The sequence below is a fragment of the Nothoprocta perdicaria genome, unplaced genomic scaffold (genome assembly GCF_003342845.1).
Source record: "Nothoprocta perdicaria isolate Ctin4 unplaced genomic scaffold, notPer1 scaffold_3, whole genome shotgun sequence".
Classification (NCBI taxonomy): Eukaryota; Metazoa; Chordata; class Aves; order Tinamiformes; family Tinamidae; genus Nothoprocta; species Nothoprocta perdicaria.
Genome location: NW_020455532.1, coordinates 6,108,395 through 6,129,931, shown reverse-complemented (window position 1 = coordinate 6,129,931; position 21,537 = coordinate 6,108,395). Strand labels below are relative to the sequence as shown.

Here is a 21,537-nt window from a genome sequence, read left to right as displayed (position 1 = left end):
CTTCAGGGCTGGCTGTCTGCTTTTGTGGGTTTTTTTTCCAAGTCACCTCCAAACTCTCTTTTATTAATTGCTGGATTGTCCTGTAAGTGAATGTTCATAAAGTCCTACTGAGCTTTCTTTTTTCCTTCCCTAGGGGCGACCGCTGTCGTACAAAACATTTTTGATATGGGTCTTGATTAGCATCTATCAAGGTAAGAAATTAACTTCTATTTGTGCTTTTTTTTTTTTTTGTCAGTATTTACATACTGGACCTTCTAGCTTCTGTAGGAAGCTAAATAAGTCAGCTAGTTGTGCAACCAACACTGCTAGAGGCAACAATGCAGAAGTTCAAAGCTCTGTGTCTCCTCATACTGGGACCATCTTTTGTAATTCTGGACAAGTTCCTTTCAGTGCTTCCATTGTTCCATCTGTAAAGTGGAGCTTGTGACTCTTCCTTTCTTTGGAAAAATCTCTTCAGCTCCACAAGTGATATAGATTGCTAGTGCTGCAGAATACAGAATCTGTGGATTTGCATTGCCTTGTGTGTGTTATATAAACCTTGTCTATTAGCTGGTGAAGTTATTCAGGTTACTTCTAACAAAATACTGGAGTAGAGCTCAAAATCTTGGTCATATCCCTAACAGGCCATTGAAACAGTTAACCAAGTTATTTATAATGCATTCGTTTTCCAAAAGTAGAGATAGTAATTAGAGTGTATGTCTAAGAAAGCCTTTTCTTTCCAGTTGGTTTGCTTTTTAATTAAGTAATCATCTCAGTCACAAATACTTTATATTACTGATATCAAGGAATCATGGAAAATGGGCACATGAATGTGGAGCTGTAAAGTTAAAATGGTGATATGATGTTGTGACAAATTTTGTTGTTGTTCAAAACTCCTTTATCAACAAGAGTTGGAAAGAATGTGCCAGAATAAGCAGCTAATGCTAATTGWTTTAAACAATATTACCATCCTTAAGAACAGAGCAAGACAAGAATATAAAACTTACAGCATTATCCCCTGAAATCTAGTGTAGTAGAATGCCACGACGGGGATAGTGGTCTTGTGTTGCTATATAAACATGATGGCAAAGCCAAAGCATTTATAGAAAATTCACAAGCGGTGGAAATCTAAAGCCAGGGGGTGATGCATTGAGGGAAAGATTTCTTTTTGAGCTAAGACCACTATCTGGTTACAGTATTTGGTTAAAGTGACTTCACTTCTGATGTACTGAATAACTAGAAAACAGCAGGCCAAACAATTGGACTAGTTGCTAGCAAAGAAGAGCCTAACCGAAAGCTTGAGCAGCCCTAAAGTTTGGAAAGTTCACAGCTGGATTTGAACTTTGTGGCTCCAGCTCTAGTCACTTGCAGGTTTTGCCTTCCAAAACTTGCAGGTTTTCCCTTCCGAAACTAGCCTCATGTGATGGCTGTTGGTGCAGATTACTCATGCTCCTAACATGACTTATTTGTGCAGGTGGTTGTCCAGGCCCTTATGAGCCTCGCTGGCTAGCCAGAATAGGAGCATGAAACTGTGCATCATAAATAGAGCTGTAATGTACCCTTCTAATAGAGGAAAATGTACACAGGAGAGAATTTGCCCACAGTAATGCAAAAAGAGGTTAGCTTACATTCACTGAGCTTTTCAGCGCCTTACTTCCATCTGGGTAGCATGGTATGTTTTGGAAGTATTTGATATCTTTTAGCCTCTAGTGACGGATCACTTTGCTAGGAGGATAAAGTTTCATGATCTTAGAAGTCTCCAATTGCCAAAATTGTGCACATTAATTTCCTATCTCCATGTGTCTATAAATCTAATAGCGTTGTAAAAGTCCGGGCACCTCTGYGATACCTTTTTTCCCATCTTCTCATCAATTCTGTCTCCCAAATAGTAACTGTTTCATTGTAATCAAACCCAGCAGGTTTCATAAAAAACAATTCTGGGATATGAGTGTTTTAGCCTTTCTGAGATTAGCAGTGGGTTTTCTGGGATTAGCAGTGGGTTTTAGGGCTTAGACTGATAAAATATTGAAACATTCTGTCCTCCGGCAGGTAGCATCATCATGTATGGAGCGCTGCTCCTCTTCGAGTCGGAGTTYGTCCACATCGTTGCCATTTCCTTCACGTCCCTGATTCTCACCGAGCTGCTGATGGTGGCACTGACAATCCAGACGTGGCACTGGCTCATGATAGTGGCTGAGCTGCTTAGTCTCTCCTGCTACATAGCCTCACTGGTCTTCTTACAYGAGTTTATTGGTAAGGTTAAATGCGTCGCCTTCGCTCCAATCAGTTGTTTAGTGACCTGAACAGAAGCAGCACTGTAAGGGCATGAATTGAGCCTAAAGGCTCTGATGAAGTCAGCACAGTTACAATTACAGTGGTTCTGAAAGGAATAAAGTCTCTTTGATTTGGAGGCACTTTAGAGATCGTTCCTGCTCATAGCCAAGCACTAGAGGAGGTGAAGATGGTCAGTAAATTATGTGTTGCCCAGGAAATCTCGCCCTTACTCTCAGAGGTCTACCACATATAAACTGTCATTACACTAACGGTCTTTGTTTCCCTGTGGGAACTGAACTTGAATCTGAAAAATATGAGCCCGTATCGTTGGCTTGAAGGGTTTCGGCTTTTAACTGGGTGAAGTGGCTGCCTTGTAAAACTTCCTAATTCTCTTTGCTTCAAGGGGACCMTTCTCTTACCATGTTTGTTTTCCCTCCCCACTCCCCTACCATTTGTGTGAAACAGAGTTAATACTTCTCATGTCCCTTGCAAAAGGAAATAGGATGAGGAATTCCACGTTCTCCTCATAGCTGGCAAATTCCAGCTCGCTAAAGGTTGTTTTACTGTTCAGTCAGGAACCACAAGATGTCACTGCTAGTTCCATAAAGCTCTGCGAGCTCTGAGGACAGTGAGGATRACTTCCCAATGCGATATATCTGAATCTTTTGCATATGAATATACTGGCTCCATTTTGAATGAGCCCTCCAGCTCTTCCTGCATTGCTTCCAAGATACCATAACTGAATGATTTGCTGGAATACCAGGCATGCAGAAGACAGGAACCCCCGGAGTCAGCTCGCAAGCAGGGCATTTAAAGAAAGCTCACTAGTGCCAGAAGATGGATAGCCCTGTTTCATACGGGGCTTATGTCTGTGTAACTTGCCTGTGATGAATTATATGCCCTGCTGGAATCTCATGAGGACTGTGTATGTAGAAATCTTGTGTCTTTGGTGAAGGAGAAAGAGAGCAAGGAAACAAACTATAGGGTTTTTGAGCTTTTGTGCATCTGGAAAGGTGAGGCTGCCAGATTATATTTCTCTCTCAAGCTTCTCCCAAAACTACTTCCCATTTTCGTTGATTTTTGTGCCTTTTTTTCCCTCTCATTTTTTCTCCTCTTTTTTTAAACAGATGTTTACTTCATTGCAACCCTGTCGTTCTTATGGAAGGTGACAGTCATCACCCTGGTGAGCTGCCTGCCCCTCTACGTCCTCAAGTACCTGCGGCGAAGGTTTTCTCCCCCGAGCTATTCAAAGCTCACGTCATAGGACCACTGTCCTTGCCCACCASAGACAAATCCTGCACATGGCTGAGAGACGAAAATCATGTAGTTGTAACTATGCTGAATGCGTCTGGTATTTGCGTAAGGATCTCATGGTAATCTCTGTTATATGCTGCTTTATTGAAACAGACTTAACAACTGCCGTGAACAGAAACTTAATGGGARYTTTTTGAGAGTGAAGGCTCTCGCTACTTCATCCAATTTTTGTCACTTTTGTTCAACTTATTTGAGGTAAAATGCATGCAACTGCAATGATGATTGGTTTCTCATGTGTGATGCAGAGTATCCGAAAGCTGCTATCTGACCTTGAAGTTTATATGTGATGAAAATTTTAAGTTACTTTTTAAGTATCTGTGATGTTCCTTACGTGGTGTTGTGTTGTTTTATATTATTTATCTTTTTGACTCAAGTAGGTACATTCTTTTTCTGTCTCGGAAAATCTTTACTGTAGGTGATGCACTGTCTTGCTGACAGGCAATTCCTGATTTGTGCCATGCCATTCTCCCAACATCAGATCTATACACATTTGAGAATTTAAGCCTGTTCAAGATTTTTCTTCATTTGGACTGTGGTCAGTCTTGTGTTTTTGGTGGTATCCAGCCATTGATAGAGGAAAATTCAACCCAAAGTGAAGAAAAATCCCTTTTGTTTAGCTTTTGTGCTTCCTGTTGAAAGGATCTGGTGACATAACAACTTTACTCTCTGTTTATTTGTATAGGAGAAAATTATCTAAATTAAAAACCCCTGTTGGAAACAAATTTGCAGCTGATCAGCCTTAAAGTGTGTTGACAACGTGAGAAGTGTCCCRTGCGGCTCTGCAGACAATGCAGCAGACGTGTCTCGAATCCTTGGAGACCGAAAGCAAAGGTCAGGGAGCTGCTGCTCTGCACAGCTACACAAAGTCTGTTTCCTGTTAGGATGATACAGTGAAGATGAGCCACAAATAAGCTGAGGCGCTCCTASGTGGATGATGTTCGTGACACGATCTCTACAGAGAGGCAGTTCTTGAGAACTTGCKCTAAAAATCAAGCTTGGATAAGAAAGGCAGCATGGAGGCTGTATCACAGGTATGAGGCCAGTGTGCAGAGCAAACTAGATTTATTATTTTTTTAAGCTTCAAAATACTCAGTGAGTGTGCCATCCTGGGCCCTCTCAGTGGAGCACCAGCTTCTGTTGCCATTGCTGCAGGGGTCTCACTGTCACAAGCAGCACAATACCATGGGAAAAGCTCTCTTATGAAAATTGGGGTGGAAAATGTGAGATTTGTTTTAAAAGGAGAGATGGAGCCTCTGTTTGACCCATAGTGGCACATCTTGAATTTGCAGACCTAAAAAGCTGTGTTTTTTGTGGCTAGTGTGTGGCAAGTGCTTTAARGAAGGCTTTGCACAACATAGCCAATGTTCTAAATTGCTAAATTTATTTGAGTAAATATCAACGAAGAGGTGAAGCAACTTCCAAAAGATCTGGAGAAAAACTGGAAAAATTCATTGTGCTTTGGCTCAGACTGAGAGGAAGGGAAAAGTCATACACCCATACACCCAGTCTTTGGAGGAGAGGGTTTAGCTTTCCTTAAGAAACCTAGAGAGTAAACAGCAGTGGTGTCAGGGATGGAGGACCAAAGGGTGCCATCTACTGCTGCTGAGAGACGAAAATCATGTAGTTGTAACTATGCTGAATGTGTCTGGTATTTGCATAAGGATCTCATGGTAATCTCTGTTATATACTGCTTTATTGAAACAGACTTAACAACTGCTGTGAACAGAAACTTAATGATAAATGGGAGTTTTTTGAGAGTGAAGGCTCTCGCTACTTCATCCAAGTAGCAAGATGAAGCCCCTCTCTTCAGGGAAGAGAGGCAATCAAGTCCATACAGGTGATAGGTGATGTCACCTTTGGGRGTGGAACTTGTGCTTTAGATGAGTGTGGATTGGGAGCTGTTACAGTCAAAAAAGGCTGGTTTCAGTGGGGTCCTCTTTGTGTGCTCAATTTAGAAAGTTATGTTTCAAAATCCTAGAGGAGTAAGAATGGCAAACCCTTAGATCTCAAAGAAGGGCTTTTCTTTTGTGCTGTCTTCTGACGAGGCTCTTTTGTGGGGTCCTAATTCTAAGCAACCACCCTTATAAACACCCTGACCACTAGGGACACTTTGCTAATATTCAGTATACATCTTTTCAGTAATGATTTTAAACCTTGTCTGTCTGTCTTTTCTAAACTTTTCCAAAAGTTTCAAAGACCCAAATCTACCCTTTTTACTAGTATGCATGAATTGGGAAATGCCCTGAAAGTCCTGCATTTTTCAGTGGCTTATCTGGCAGAGGAAAGCAGGGCCTGAGGAGCCCTGTCATGGGCGAGCAGGGCCAGCAGCCCCGTGTGGTTTTTGCCCCTTTGCTAAAAAGGTTCTTGATGTCATCTTTATTGTGACTTGCTGCAGTTTCTGGATAGCATCAGCCTAGCAGATTACTCTGGATTCCCCAATCAATATTTGATTTAAGTAGATTTGAATATAACAGTCAATTTTTATTTACTTATCTATCTATCTATTTTGGCACTTTCTTGTGACAGACAAGTCAAGTCTTTCTTGTCCTTTGGAAAATACATTACATACATCTTTATAAGAGCCCTGTCCCTATCTATTGTGTATTAGTAGTTAAATGTTCTGCAAGAATAACAGTGCCATGCTACTGTATGTAAATATTTGAGAAGTATATATGGTAGAATTCACTGTTTCCTGAAGTCAATACAGTTTACACTGAGTGGACCATATTTGCAAAATACTAGCTTTTACCAAGAAAGGGAGTGAATTGTGATTTCAGTAATATTTATTGAATCATAACCTTAATATGGAACTCATATTTAGTGGCATTGCTAGTAATCTGTAGCTGTATTTTGGGGTAGGGCTTATGTTTCTTTGCAGCTAGTTTTTTGCACAAGGTTGTAAATCCAGGAAGCAATTTCTCTCTGGGCACACATTGCATTTTTTTTAAGCAATCAGAAAATTAAAACTACTATCTAACAACCATAAGGAATGAGAAATGATTGTTGTTTTTTATGCTTAGCACTATCTGTAAACTATTTCCCTTAAATTATTTTAAAAATGTTTTTAAAAGCAAACTTCAATGCATATGTTCATACTACACCTTGGAATAAACGTATTCTTTGCTGGAAATTAATTGCATCTTTTTCCTCTAGTGTGCTCCACACTTATGCAGAGTGAAGCACGTTGCCTTTTCTGCATAATGTCGTGTTTGTTTGTAGAATTGATTTTGTGTTCCTGTTGCTTTTGTTTCAGTATTTGGTGTACTGTAGCAGTTCATACAACTTGTGTGCTTTGCAACCACTGTGGATGATGCTGTGGGACAGCAGTGAATGTCGCCTATGGGCCCTTGCTCCCATGGCTGCTTTAGGAAGGTGTCTGGTTGGTGCTTTTCCTCCTGTGGCTTGTTAACACATAGGTTTTGTGACAACCCCTGTCCTGTTCTTCATCACTGTAGTATTTCAAGGTTTGCTGTCACCTTCTCTGTTTTTTCTTTAACTGTTATGTGTTGCCTCCCTTCCGTTGCTCACACCTGGAAGTGCCGCCAAGCTTGTCCTGTTCGTGGTGGTTTTGCTCAGCTCCTAATGCAACTGCAATGTGATACATATTGTTCAAAAGCATCAGCCTAAATCTGCACAGTGTCTTATCACCGTTGGGTTGGTGAGTGATCAGTGAGGTCCCTGATGTCCTCTCAGCATTGAGAAATATGTGCCGAGAGCTGCAGCTCGACCAAACTGAGCAGCACCAAGCCCCTTGCTTTGCTGCAGTCTACTGAGCTATTGCAATTAATGCCATGATGAGCTCTTGCTCCCTGCAACTCCCAAGGGAAACCTTGCTATAGGTAGGCAGGGGTTGTCGAGGGCCCTGCCCAGTTAGGTGTGTGGATCCCTAAAGCTTGTGTTTTGCTTTACTTTCCTAAAAAGAGCTTCTCCACCTTAGTTTGCACATGCAGTGCTCTCGAGCAGGTACATGAGCTACTAGTTGCATGCATTTCACCCTCACGARTCCTGTGCACACAGCTGTCTCGGTGGCAGTTAACTCATCTCCACCGCTGCATGGCTAAGGGCCAACCCATTTCCCACTGGAGGAGGGACAACTCGCAGGGGGAGGTGGATGGGCAATTTCATTATTTATTTAACTACTGCATAATTAAGTCTTTGATTTGCATGAAATCCTGGGTTCTACAGCTTTGCCAATATGGTCCATTATTACTGCCTACTACAACTTGTGTACTTATATGCCTTTCAAAATATTTTTAATTGTTAAAATTGTTTTACAATGTTAATTTGATTTTTAATTGGAGAAATGGATTCTGGTGTCAAAATGATATTTACTTGTGATGCCAATGTTTTGTACCTGTCGTCTAGTTAAACAACATGTAAATATTCTTGATTCAAGAGAAATATGAATGCCAGCTATTTATTGTTCTGTGGAGTTCTATGTTGCAGATATGTAAGAATTTAAAAGGGAATGTTGTAAAACAAGGTGGGAAAAATAAATTTTATGCAACTTCTTTATTTCCTTCATATGTATCATGTATGAGGCACCTGAGCTAATCGTGGTGCAGTCAGTCCAAGAGGTGCTTGGCAGGAYTGAAATCTGTAGGTTAATTTGCCTTGTGACTCTTGCTTGGCTGACTAGGAAATGCACAACTGAGCAATGAGCAGTAATTTCTACTGGTCAGCACAGACCTGTGATGTTGTGAGAGAGAGAAAGGAAGTTGGGAGCTCTGTGTGTACAAAGCAGAGTTTGGAATGACAGTTTTTGCTGTCCTTGCTCATGACCCAGCTCCCTGCAAGGTCACTGGGGTCTTTCCTGCAGTTTGGTGAGGTGGAAAGCTCTGGAGAGAGCGGAGTGTGGCCATGGGAAGGCTCTCATCCTGCCTGGCTCCTTCCGTGCCTTTTTGCTCACGCTCATGTGCTCCCAGACAAGTTGCTAGAGACAGTTGCGGCCCCAGGACCGTGTGAATTTGACCACTAGGTGGAACTTCAGCCCTGGGATTGCCCGTCGCCTTTCTGCGTTTTCTAGAACCAGCTAGTCCCAGAGCACCCAAGTGTCCCAAGACCTTCAATTCACCTCACCTCAAATGGAAACTTCAGTTTCAGGAGCCTCAGCTCATATAGGAAGATACTGCTCAGATTATCCTTATGCTTTTTGCTAAATGGTGTACCCTCACTTGTGGAGAACAGAGCTGGTAATGCCAGAACTCGCTGGTGAGAGTTAGAAGAATTGGGCCTTTCACTTGAAACGTATACGTGCTGCTTCTGGAAAAAACAATGATGCAATATCATTAGGAACAGCTATTTTTAGGATGTTCTATTCGTTGGATTTAAGCAGTGTAACTTGCTTTGCTATAGTCACAGCAGTGATGGATCTGATGGATTTGGCTGACAGGGTTTTATGGCAGAAGCAGCGGGAAGAGGAGGGAATTTGCAACTGAATATTCTCCAAAGGGAGGACTTCAATAACATTGATTCTGAGCATAATGCAATAATTTTCTTTCAATGCAAAATGTAATAGTTATAAACATTCTCAAGGAAAAAAAGCCAGGATCAGATAAACTAATTCTGTAACTTGGTAGACAATATTCAGCTAAAACAATACTTAAAAACTATATTATAAACTCAGCTAAAATCATATCAATTTTTTTTTGTTTAATTTGTATGATTTGGATTATTTGGATGATTATAATCTTTTAGATTAAGATACAGAAGCCAGAATATTAACCTCTTTCATGCTTAACAAATTTGAGTGGTGGGGAGAGGGATAAACTAGCTAATGCAAATGTTCAACTTTTTTTTTGTGATGTTGTGCACTTCAAATGAATGCTGTAGTCTCCAGAAATTACAATAACAGACTTCACTCCCAAGTGTTACCAATTTCCCATTTTAAATGGATTACATAAGTCCTAGTTAGTGGTTCTTTTAATTTATGGACGGTTTCTTTTTAATGGTGAAAAGTGTAATTAAAAAAAGCTAGAAATAGTTTTTTCTAAACTCGCTTTGGAAAAGGAAGGAGAATTTCTGCAATTTTTTTTTTTCACCCAAACATTGCATAATAGTAGAAATGTCAAAGATTTCCGTGGGTTTTAATTTCATTCTTCATGTGGCTGTGGTCATTCAAGAAGTTTGAACACTGCAGGAGTTGGCAGATTTTTGGAAGATCACGCATCCCAGGATAAGTTTTCAGCCTAGGCTTTACCAAAGAATGCCAGTGGCCTTATTTTTCTCAAGTTGTGGTTGTATTATACACTGGTGTCTTTTTTCTTTTTTTCTTCCTTTAAGAAAAAAAAGAAAAAGAAAAAAAAGAATAGGTGATGGCTGGTCACTGAATGTCTTACGGCTTTGTGCCTTATGTCTTTCATTAAAACATAGTAGCTTCTCTTTAGTTTAAAATATATGCGGAATCAGAAAAGCTTGTTGATATGCCCCCTGCCTTTTCCTCCTGATTTTTCTCCTAATGACAGCGGTATGTACAGCATTCGATATCATCATCTATCATCACCAGYGCTCTTCAGCCGAGGGCGCCCGCTCCCATGTCTCACTTACGAAGCATGCACCCAGGAGTCGTGACAATATGGAAAGCAARATGAGCAGCAAAAAGAAAATATTAGGCCTTCTCCACACTTAAAATATTGCACGCAGTCTGGTAAGTGCCTCCTCTTCAGGTCTTTCCTCTATTCCTCATGTATATTCTCCTTGGGTAACCTCTATTCAAGTGTCTCCTCTTCAATTTGGAATGTGATTGCAGGCTTTTTTTTTTTTTTCAAAAAAGGAAGAACTCCGTATAATAGTGACTGACAGACCTACAGATGTAAAATTGTTGTGGGTTGCATCCATCTTGCAATGTGAATTTCAGGTCTTAACAGCATCTGTGCTACATGGCTGTTTGCTAGAGCAGCAAGTTGTAGGAAAACTGTGGCGAGAGCTTTGCTGCAGCGACAGAGGTGCAGAACAAGCAAAAGCTCCACTGAGCGTGATCGCCCTTACTTGCGGCATTAAATCCTACCCTGGCACCTATCAAAGGTCAGTGGTGACCCTGACAGGAGTAAAATGCCTGTTTAGATACTGGGGCTTCCTTGGCCCATGAGCTAGTGTTTCCTTGCCCTGCAACTCTTTGGGTGGCRTGGAGCGCTCTCGATTTACATGCTGAATCTCCGGGTTTCTGCTTCTTGTAATTAAAGACATAGATGATGAGCAAGTTGCACGATCTGGCCTTGCTCAGAGTGTCCTTCCCGCTTCTTTTTCTCCCTTTGTGGCCCAAGACCTAACTCTTGGTAAGTGAGTGCATTACAAAAAAAAGAGCTTTAAAATCACGACATTCCCACTTGAAAGCCTCCTTCCCTTGGCTTGTTGCAGCTGTGCACGTAAGGAGGAATATTGTGTGCTCTTCAGCGGCTCTCGTAGAAAGAAGTAGTAACAAGAACAATCTGTGCAAAAGAATTTAGCGCATTAAGGAGGGGGGTAATAGTCATTCTCATTTGTCCTTTTATGTGAAACAGATTTTATTTTAAATGTACACTCTGAGTAGCTTAACTACATCCAGAAACTTGTTTACCAGGGTAAAAGTAGAGCTGCCTGCCATGTAAATTAGGGCCTGAACGGAGGTGAGTGATGGTGTTGCAGAGCTGTGCTTAGTCAGCCCTGGCTCCGGCACCTTGTTGGGTTGTGCGGAAGGGCAGCGCCTGCCATCCAGCGGGCCGGGCACGTGCTCGTGTGCTGCACGTCCCACAAGCTGTGTCCCAATCCTGCTCCAGGAGGTGTGTTGTCTGCAATGAAGTGGAGCTACCTTGTGCTAGAGACMTGGCTCTTACGTTTTTAGGGCATGTCACTTCTGAGTCATTTTGTCTCGGGGCAGATTTTACCGGTGTGTAATTTGCCAGAAAGTGAGGCAGGCTGCGACTGATCAGAATGCCTCTTTGAAGTGAGAATAAGCCTCGCATCAATGAAAGCGTCATGTAAAATGCCACTGATGCCATGTCATGGGCTTGATGAAGCACAATACCTATTTCGATAATAATGATGCAACAGCCCTGAAAAGAAATGTCACTTGGTGCCAGGGCTCCCGCTGGGCAAGCAGTGCTGTCCGCAGAAGCAGGATTCCTTTGCATCACTTGTAAGTTTGGAATCGAGGATTTGAATAAAAGGCACATTTATGAGGACGGGCATGGGCCGTTGGTGAGGGCCTCTGCTGGACAAGGTCTCCTTTCTGGCCGGGCGGCTCGGCTCGCAGTGAATCACTGCGTCAGGCCGCCGCCGTTGCCATGGCCGCAGCGCGGCCCGCGCGGCTGCCGCTGCCATCCTTGCTCAGGAAGGCCCCTGTTACCACCTTGTGCTGCCTTTGATCATGTTCCGAGAGCTAAACAGGATGGGACCTCTGAGGAGAGAGTTGGGGCTCGCAGAGCAGCGCCGTGCTCGCAGATGGGCTCCCGGCACTGCCAGCAAGGGCTCCCTGCAAGGTAGGATCTTACTTCTCCCGAGGGCCGCTGCTGGAAACGTTTATTACGCTCTCCAGCTGCACCACTATTAGGCTCCATCCTGTTCTCCTTACATTTGACAACCAGCCCACCATGAGCTGTAGAATCTCAGAGCCCCAGTGAAGAGCAGCCAACATTTTAACCGTTCTCTTGCCAATGCTCCCTTACAGGGAGGCTCCGGTGCCGTGATGAGAGCTCTGGCTGCTGGAGCGGTGCTGGCGGTTAGTGAAACCAAAGCACAGTTTTGCCCAGCACAGGTTAATGTCCCTCACACTGGTTTTGTGGCATTCCGGGTGTCATCTGGTCCCTGGTCATGCCTGATTTGCCAYGTGTACATACACAGCTATTGCCTGTGCATGTGGCTGCCTTTCCAACCCGCTTGATCTGCACGGGATCCTTTCCTCAATTTAATCTTTAAAAATAGCTACAACAYGTTATATCTTGACACTTATTAATGTAGCTTTAAGTGCTTAATACGCTGTCTTGTCTTCATTATAGCCTGGAACGAATACTTCAAGCTCAATGACAAACAGAAAGGTTGTTYGGCCATTGAAGGTGAATAAGGTTAAAGAAGAAAAAGCAGATTTTTCTCCTAAACTGTGAGCTGGAAACTGGCACTGCTTGCTCTCTTTATCTCCACCTGTGTGTGTTCAAGGTAAGCAAAATCCGTGGAGGAGGAGAAGCTCAACCACACTTAAATAGGTTCTCCACTATGGTTGTCTGCTCTTAACTATGCTAAAGCAGCATTTATCWGTGATTCACAGTGTGGCATAGGAATTTGGACCTTCTCCACCCTGACAGCTGGACTATAAAACAAAAAAAGAGATTTCTACAAGGCCAAGGTTAGACATTATCAACCCTCATCTATTTGTGTATCCAGCCTTCTCTGGATACACATCTTTCCAATCTTTAGTATCCTTTTATTTATTCATCAAGATGCATTGCTCCCTTTTAGCTGGGTCCAGATAAATTAACCCAAGTGACAGTTTACATTTTAGGTTGAAAGCAATGCCAGAATTTCCCAGGCACCTCTCTACAGGCTACAGTTTGATATAAAGTTGCTTGGTTTTGCTTTTTGGAAGTTTCAAGCCTCTTGATGATCTTATTTTAACATCTGATCTTTCCTTTGTATGAGCAGAAACGGTCCAGAAAAACAAATTTTCTAAATGAAGTTGCTATTTGCAATATTTGTGGAGAAAAACCTTTGCAAAATTAACACTGAAAAAAGTGCATTGTGCTGATATTTTGGTTAAAKATCCATGGCTGGTGTAAACTGTAAACAGACAGGTCATGGTCATTCACACCTTTAGTGATTCTGGCCATTTTTGTTTGAGTCCAACTTTAATTCTTGTGCGTCTTTGTTACTGAAGTGTGGAAYTAATTTTTGCAGGTGCAGTGTTCACCATAAATAGTCCTCAACAGAAAGAAACATCTTGTATTTCATGTCTGAATGACAGCTATTTCCTTCACCAGCCCATGTGTCTTTCTGTGATCTTTCACCATGAGGGTATCGTGCTGCAAAGTGATTTATAAGTTCTCCCACTCCTCTTTCTTTCAGCTCCCGTTGCCCTTCCAGCCTCAAAGAACATAACGCTGCAAAGCATTCAGTAAAACCAGAGCCTGAAGGAAATATCAGGTGTTAACTTCCAATAAAATGCTAACACTCCTGAATGAACTAGAATTGCRAGGTACCTCTCGCATGGCCCAAGCAAGAACTGACCTAATGCGGCGTTTTTATGATGGTGGCAGGTGAGTAGTAATTATAGACCCTGGACTCCATCATGAACTGACTTGTCAAGTTAACTTACTGTCTGAAGTACCTACAATCACATTGCAAGGGCTTTCTAATTCTTTATATAACTGAATGCAGTTGCTCCTGAAGAAACAGAGCAACTAAATCTGAGGTGCTGAAAGAAATACTACACTAGAAATTATGTTGGAGGGAACATTTTATATGTTTTAGGGTAAATTAATGACTGGCTTTGGGTTTTTTTAGGGGGGGRAAAAAACCTGTACACAAATACACACTTTAAAATATATTTTCCTTCAAACGCCAACAACCATTTTAACAACAGCGTAAATCAGATTTTACAGACTACATATTTCAAATATGAAGTTCATTAAATGTGTGAAATTCTAGATTAGCAGCTGGGTGTGGCCAGGGCCCCGGTAACGAATCGTAAATGGTGCTTAGGATATCACATCAGATGCCCTTATCCTGGCGGTGATATTAAAGTGGTAGCACTACCTATCCAAAACAGTAATTAGCCTTTTGTTATCATCATTAGTWAGTTTAGCTGTTGTGTAATATAAAAATGACTGCATCAGGGTTTCCACCACAGACCTATGGTACAGGTTGTTGTTAGAATTAAGAAACTAACTCGTGTACTAGGGTAACTGAAACTAATGCTATCTATGCATAAGTGAAATTTRGTTGGTGCTTTTTGTATAAAAGAGCATCACCTTTTGCTATGACAGCARGGAAAAGTGCTCGTTTTCTCTGCAGTCAGAAGGACCCCTTCGAATTCGCTCCTCACTCTGCAGTAACTCCATGGGAAGGTGCTTAGCGGGGGGGTTAATTAGAAATGGGAAATTCCTAACTTGACAAGGGTAAAAATCCAGTGTTAAGAAGTTAAAGAATTATTCAGGTGCTTCTCATGCATAGCTGCTTTTTGGGGATCTGTTCTTAAAATGCAGCCTGGCAACTGCAATTTCATTGACTTAAGCACTGAAAGAAACAGGTAAATTGTAAAACACAGTTTACTTGCCTTTGTTCCCTTCAACTCCCAAACGCAGTTATGGCTCCTCCTAATTATTCCAACAAGTAATTGCTCTGTTTGGCTGTGCTTCTTTCTCTGAACATTATTTAAAACCATAGGGTTTTGTTGTTGTTATTGCATTATTTTTGCATTSTATGGTTTTATAGTCTTCAAGACAAGATATCTTCAGCAAGAAACAAGCATCTTGCTCTTGGCCACAAACAAAATCCTGGGATTTTATTGTTGCTATTTAATTAGCTTTTCTAATTTTTTTTTTAAGAAGCTTATGGTTCAATTTTATCCTACATACTTGTTTGCAAAGAGACTTGGAGCTGTTAACCTAATCATTGATAGCAGCTTGTAAGGCAGTGCCAATCTGAAGAGCTTAAGTGTTCCCTGAAAACAATGTTTGATGTTTAGATAGAAATGTAAATCATGGAGTATAAACATCCCTTCTCGGACACGTTTGCTGAATCAGAGTGCACTAACTGAATTTCAGATTTGGAGTGGATCTAGTGCCATTTACATCCAGTAAATCAATTTAATCCTTTTATTTCTAAACTGTCACATTTGAATCCTGCTTGCAAAGTTCTCAATCCCTTTGTACCTTCCAGAAAYGTTGCTTTTCCTGGCTGACTTGTCCCTTGTCCCACTGCGAGCAGAACCTTCCCTAAAGTGGCTCCTTTGAAGCACTGTGCAGAGATGCTCCCTGGGATCTTCTGCGGGCGATAGGATTGTCTCTTCATCTCTTTTGCTTCCCATGACGCTTCCTTTGGCTTTGCTCCTCTCTGGATTTTCAGATTCAGCTGAATGATTGCGTTTATCTTCAGCACAGGTAAATGTGGTTGGTGGTTAATGAGGAGTCTGTCCCTGTGCCCCCACAAAATGAACCTTCAGGAGTGATATGGCCCTTAGCACATTATAGGAAATGTCTTATTGAGATCAAAAAAAGGCCCCTCAAGGAGAAAATTGTCGCCTTCTGTCTACCTGTTGGGCAGCTTCCCTCTTCTTCAGGATCTCATGAATTCACACACTCCAACAGTTGGGTCTGGCAGTGCTGTCTCTTCTGTTCTCGGCTGCAAAAAAGAGATCTGGTTTGGTGAGGGGCTGTAGTTCAGAATTGCTCTTCCTATTGCTGCAGGTGCAGAGCAGGAGAACCTGACATGAAGGTGTTGGACATTCCCATACGCAAGGGGTTATGAGCAGCCTTGTGACTGCTTTGCAGATGTCCTGCCCTGGCTGGAGTCCTCCATATTTCTAGGAGCCAGACACAGTAGTAGGTAAAATGGAAAACTGTAGCCTAGGATGGTATTATATCAGGCCAACTGAAATAATTACATCCTCCTGGTCCCATAATAGGACTCTAATTGAAGAACTGCCTGAGTAAAGTCAGCGAGAATGGGACCCTATTGTTCTGTGAGTGAGTTGAAAGACATCTATTTTTTCCTTTACAGGAAATTTTTGAGGGGAGGGGGAAGAGCAAGAATGTTCTTTACACTTTCTTCAATATCTTTTTTATTTGTGGTTTTGTTTTCTGCAACTGCCTTTGTTGAAAAAAAAATCATTCTTATAAAAAATTATTTTTAATTTTTCAAACAAGAACCCTTTTATTAAAAGACAATTCTCCCTTTTTCTTTTTCTTTTTTTTTAAAAAAGTACTTTAACTCAAAAAATATCTTTTCAGTTTATTGGGTTTTATTGAAAAAACAGAAAATTTCAACCAATTTTCATTTTAGATGAAAAGCTCTTTCTCATTTGGAAAAAATGTTCTGATGGGAAAAATTCAAGCAACTCCAGTTCCAATCTTTCTCTGCGAGCTGTATGTGGGCGGATTCCCCGGGCCACGTGGAGCTCATTACAAGATCAGACACTCTGTTTGTAACTTAATTAAGTGACTGAATATGTTATTCAGACAAGTGCATTGTCAGAAGTGAGCTTAAGTTGGTAACATGATTTCCTTAGCCATAGTGCTCTAGGACTGTAAGGCAAATGCCAGGAGATGCCGGTTTGCGTTACTTGAGCAGGCCGAGCTGCAGATGTCAAATTATTTGGTGCTCGTTTGGCTCCCTTTGGGAGTCCAGGTTAGGTGCAGTGAAGACACACGGAGTGTATAAATCTGGTGTTTAGGCACAGTGCCACTTAATGCCTTAAACACRTTGAGGTTGTCCTCAGGAACACATTGTATGCGATGTCCGTGATGTTCGGGGAGAGCTGTATTTACTTTGGAAGGATGATGAGCTTTTGTCAAAAATACTTATTGTTGCTGTGAGCCTGAAATACCTTTGCAAGTGGAAAATAGAGATGTCTCCATGAAGTCTATTATGATAAACCCTGGGCAGTTGCCCCAGTGGCCTGAGAGCACATCCTCAGGAAGCCTTGATGTCTTATCTCCTGGAGAGCATGGGAGAGACGTTTATAAAAACAGAAAAAAAAAAAAGAACAGAAATGGTGCCATTTTGGTTTTATTGCAAATGTCCCAGCCAGGGAGACCTTTGCTGTGAGCGCTGCCTGCAGAGGGCTGCACGGTGGCCCTGTTCTCAGTAGGGTGACGTCCCAGCCCCTCTCTCTGCATCCTCCATCCAGCAGCGAGGCATCGCTCTGCAATGTGCTTGGCCAGGGGCTGCTGCAGTGACAGCATCGCTCCCTAAAGCTGCTCCCTTGGCYGGGGCCAGGTTGGGGCCGGGAGTCGCGCGCGCTCCTCCCTGTCCTAAAAATGCCGCTCTGCTCRCAGCCAGCCTGGGAAGGAGCCCCGCGCATGGTGGGGGGAGAGGGCTGATTTTGGGGGGTAGGGATGTGGTCCAGAATGCGCCCCTCAAAGGCAGAGGAAGTGCCCTCCTGAAGAGGGAATAAATAGCTCTAAATATTAGCTATAAATAACTCCTTACCTCCAAAAATAAAATCCCTTAGTGATACCAAAATAAGAAAGCAAAGGAAAGTCGGAGGTATTTGGCCTTCCTTTGAAAAGGAAGCTAAAAATAACTATATATATATAAAAATCTCTCGTTTCTAGGGAAAGTCTCTGCCCCCGCATCCAGCTTGTACAGTTATATAAGACTTGAACTATATCCCCCTTCTCCTCCATGGCCACTCACAAAGCTCTGGGAGCAGCAGCCAGATGGAGAAAGGTTCCATCAGGAAAGTTTAACTCAGCCGTGAAGCTGCAGCCAATGGAGGACACGATTCTCTCGCTGAACTCTCCAAAAGCCTTGGAAATCTTACAGTTGTGTCATATGCTGGTTTGGGGAATGCTAGCAGTGCCGAGGCCGCCGCCAGCCCTCTCTCTCTTTTTTTTTTTTTTTTCTTCCTCACTTTGCACTGAGTTTAATTTGGGTAGCAGGATTCAGCATTTTTAAGTTGGAAAAAACTTGGTGGAAGAAGATATTTTAGGAAAACCCTGTCATGTGAACTAGCAGGAGCCGATCAAACTGAGCTATTAAAAGAAAGACATTGTATTTTTAACTGGTGCAGCCTAGGGAAGCCAACCTGTGTGCCATAACCACCGAGCTCCCCCGATTATAGCTCGGCGTGGGAGGAGGTGAAGCTTTCCGTCGGGGTAGCCCATTCTCCGCTCGCTCTGGGATACCCTTTGGCAGCACGTGGCACTCACAGCCCTTCCCAGCTGCTCTCATCTCCCTGCTCCTGCACCCAGCTCGCCCCTTCCTTAATTATTTACCCTCAGCTCTGCTTTAATGTTAACTCTTGCTCCTGCCTCTCTGCTGCTTTCTCAGTGTGGTTATTGCAGGTGATGCTGGGGGGGTGAGTTGGTGTCATGGTCAGGGGTTGGGAGGCATGGAGGGAGCTCCGGCAAAAGTTCTGCATTTCTGTCTGAGCAAACAGTTATCTATGGTTCCCCTTAATATTTTGCAATAGGATCAAGTTGCTCCAGCTTCACTTTAAAGCAGCAGTGGATGCAAGTAGTGGGTCTGGTCTTGAGCTTGCTAGAAGAGTGAAAATACGTGTTTTGCTTCGATAGGGAGGAGCCCTAGTGTTTATCGAGTGGCACAGAGGCTCGCAGACAGTGACAGGGCCCGAGGCTTGTAGAGGAGCAGCACCAGGGCTGGTGCAGGTGGTCCCTGCTGGTGATCATTGTGGTGGTCCCTTGTGATCATTGTGGCTTCAGAGTGGTCAGTTCGGAGGACTGTTAATACACGGAGTTCCTAGGTTTGCGCATAGGGTTTTTTTGCCTTTTTGAGCCCACTGCAATAAATCTCTGGTGCTCAGGGGATGCTTCTGCAGAGCCTGGCATGGAATAACTGAGAGAAAACTACTGCAAAGGGGCCACCAGCAAAGTTTGCTAACAACCTTGGTTACTGAAGAGCAAAACGCATCACAGGTCCCTAATGGTACAGGGTTTTTTGTGGGGAGGGAAAGAAGAGGCTTCCAGACAGCGTATTCTTTGGGAGTTTATAAATCCCCAGCTAGCTCTTGTCCCAGATGGGAGTTGTGATTAACTCAGGTGTGGTGCCGGGGTGGCCGTGAGCTGGGCTCCATCAGGGAGCCTCCGTTGGTGCTGCAGCATCTTTGTTAGATGTTCTTAGACCCCCGTGGCCGTGGGCCATCCCTGAGGATGGGCTCCCTCTCGCTGCGAGGGTCACTGTGAGTGTGTTACATAACAGGCCTGTGGAGCTGCGGAAGGTATTTCCGCCTCAGCACGTCCAAAAAAGAGCCGGGCTAGGAAAGTGAGGTGCACTGACTTTCCCTGGCCGGCCCACAGTTGCTAGCCTGCAAGACAACAAACTCGAGAAGCAGAAAGTTTGATTGTGATACCTCCTTCGAGTCGATTTTGGGACTCAGAGAGTGAAAAATGGAAATGTCGTGCGGGTGCCAGCCAGCCCTCCATGCAGCTCCGGGCCAAGTCCATCTGCAAAGTGACTCACTCCCGTTTGCTATCCGAGACGCTGACCCCGACGGCCATCCCTATTGAAAATGTACATGCCGAAGACTGGTCGGATTATACGCAAACGCCGAGCATCTGCAGAGCTGTCAAGGTCCCAGATGAAGCATTTTATATATCTGAACTCTTGATCTCTTCTGGAAAAAATATATGCAAGTCCAGTTGCACGCAGCCACTGTATCCAGGAAAGATCGGAGGCAGATGCTTGTTAACATTAACAGGGAAAACTATACATTGTAAGRCAGCACACACTTCACAATATCTTTGACTTTATTTTCCTGTTTTCTTTTGCTTTATTTTCCTGTTTATACATAGTACGTGTAAACACAGGAGGGTTGTCTTGGTTTCGGAGGCTTCCTTGGCTATTTCATTCTTGCTGAGCTCCACGTGTATCAGTGGAAAGCCATGGGGTTGCTCCTCTCACTTTCTAAATGCCCTAAAAATAGCAACAACCAGAGGTCTGTGAAATGCCACTAAACAAATAAACCGATTTTTTTTTTTCATCTTCTGGGTAAAGAATTGAACCAGTGGTAATTAGAAGCCAAAGCCAGTGCCAGTAACAAGATGGGTATTAATAGGGTGCTGGCAAATAGAAAGACATAAATACAAGCTTGGGACTTGAGTTTTCTGAATGATTTATTCAAAGGTAAAAGCAGCAGCAGCCTGAGCTTGTCTCTGCTGGGAAGAAGGAAAACTTCTGCACAGAAGCCCTGTTGCTTTGAAAAGTTTAGCAGTGCCTGCAAGTTTTGTTTAAAGAGCACACTCTGGGATTTTTAACATCATCCATATTTCTTTCTTTCTCGCTCTCTAACTTTCTGCTCAACAATTAAGTGCTTGTGCTGCAGACTGAGAAAGCCGCAGAGCTGCCTTGGCCCGGAGCTGGGAGACGTCATGGATTCCTGAATGTGAAGTTTGCAGGAAAGCCCTCAGTTTGGGAGATGGAGGCGATCCAAGGGTTTCCATGGCACTGGGATAAACAGGAGGAAACAGTGAGGGAATCCCGTTATTTTACAGCATTCAAAGACTATAAACACTCGGAGCAGGGAAGGAAGTGGCCTTTCCCTCTCTAGTAACCCTCATCTCAGAGCAGAGAACTGACTTCACTTCAGGAACAAGCTCAGCCCAGTTCGGATCCCTCTTTGCACCTCCAAACGCTTACGGAGGAGGCGAGCAAGAGGGGTTCCCTCTGTCTGGGCAGCATTGGTTGAACATGGTTTAAACAAGTTTTTTTTTTATTTTTTTTAATTTTTTTTCTACTATTGATTTTTTTTTTTTTTTTTTTAATTCCCGATGCAGAGAGAAACTGCCTGTAGGCTGGTACCCTACCACCACATCATGAGGTCTATGGATCAAGGTAGGATCTTACAGCTCCTTGCTGGGTGCGGTGTGGGGGGTGTGTGTGTGTCCCTGCGCGCGGCCCCTGTGCCGGGGGGCTCTGCGCCCCTCACTCTCCTGCCCAAGGACTTGATCCAGCTCCACGGGGTGGGCAGGAAGAGTTCATGGCACGAAGGTCCCTTGGGGAAGGGATTGAGTGGGGTTCAGGTTGAGGTTGGAGCACTCCGCGGAGACGATATAACTCGGTCTGGTGAAACCTCCTTTAACCTCCAGCCAGCGGGACTCTCCTCTTCCCGCATCACTGGGGGATCCCGCTTGCTGCCCCCCCCGGCCGCTTAACCCTTCTGCTCCTTGTCCCGCTCGGCGGCTCAGCCGTTACAGGCTCCTTGCGCGGGCTCCGCGGAGCTGCGGCCGGGCCGGCGGTCCCGCTGCCCTCGGGACGAGCCCGGTTCCGTCGGGGCAGGCCCGGTGGCCCCGCGGCCAGCCCGGTTCCGGCGGCCGCTCGTCC

At 43.5% G+C, this 21,537-nt stretch overlaps 2 protein-coding genes across 3 annotated transcripts in view; both read left to right on the top strand.

Annotated features, from left to right (window-relative positions):
• The window catches only part of ATP9A (ATPase phospholipid transporting 9A (putative)), a 52,930-nt gene extending 45,898 nt beyond the window's left edge, over positions 1-7,032 (top strand). Inside the window, exons 26-28 of the mRNA XM_026041921.1 lie at positions 134-191; positions 2,029-2,232; positions 3,381-7,032. Coding sequence (XP_025897706.1) covers positions 134-191; positions 2,029-2,232; positions 3,381-3,517 — 399 coding nt within the window. The 3' untranslated portion in view covers positions 3,518-7,032. The remainder of the gene's footprint in view (positions 1-133; positions 192-2,028; positions 2,233-3,380) is intronic.
• A 13,952-nt stretch (positions 7,033-20,984) lies between these two features.
• NFATC2 (nuclear factor of activated T cells 2) overlaps positions 20,985-21,537 on the top strand; it is an 82,549-nt gene continuing 81,996 nt past the window's right edge. For both annotated transcript variants that reach the window (XM_026042072.1, XM_026042073.1), the window contains exon 1: positions 20,985-21,048. In XM_026042072.1, the coding sequence (XP_025897857.1) occupies positions 20,985-21,048 (64 nt within the window). The remainder of the gene's footprint in view (positions 21,049-21,537) is intronic.